Source organism: Gekko japonicus, unplaced genomic scaffold, assembly GCF_001447785.1.
Source record: "Gekko japonicus isolate JY-2015 unplaced genomic scaffold, Gekko_japonicus_V1.1 scaffold119734, whole genome shotgun sequence".
Taxonomy (NCBI): Eukaryota; Metazoa; Chordata; class Lepidosauria; order Squamata; family Gekkonidae; genus Gekko; species Gekko japonicus.
Window position 1 is genome coordinate 1 of NW_015279736.1, and position 344 is coordinate 344.

At 72.4% G+C, this 344-nt stretch overlaps 1 protein-coding gene across 1 annotated transcript; it reads left to right on the top strand.

Annotated features, from left to right (window-relative positions):
- Positions 1 to 5: 5 nt before the first annotated feature.
- LOC107125494 (alpha-1-syntrophin-like) lies at positions 6 to 341 on the top strand (the record flags this gene model as incomplete). The annotated part of the gene is made up of 1 exon (XM_015428912.1): positions 6 to 341. A coding segment is annotated over one exon (336 nt), but the record flags the coding sequence as incomplete, so codon positions are not given.
- Positions 342 to 344: the final 3 nt, after the last annotated feature.

Consider the following 344-nt stretch of genomic DNA (forward strand, 5'->3'; position numbering starts at 1 on the left):
GGAGGAGGAGGCGGCGGCGAGGGCGGCGAAGAGGAGGAGGAGGAGGCGCAGCGGCGACGGTGTACCCGAGGAATGCGCTGAAGATGGCGGCCGGCCGGAGAGCGCCCAAGAGCGGGCTGCTGGAGCTGCGAGCGCCGGGCGAGCAGTGGCTGCGGGTGCTGGTCACGCTGTCCGAGGACTTTCTGAGCGTCAGCCCCAGCAAGGGCGCCGAGGAGCCGCTGCAGCCCCCGCCCAGCCCCGTGCAGCTGAATGGCGGCGAGCCCTGCGCCCTCGTCCCGGACTCGCTCACCAACATCAAGCGCACGGTGCGGATCGTCAAGCAGGACGTGGGGGGGCTCGGCATC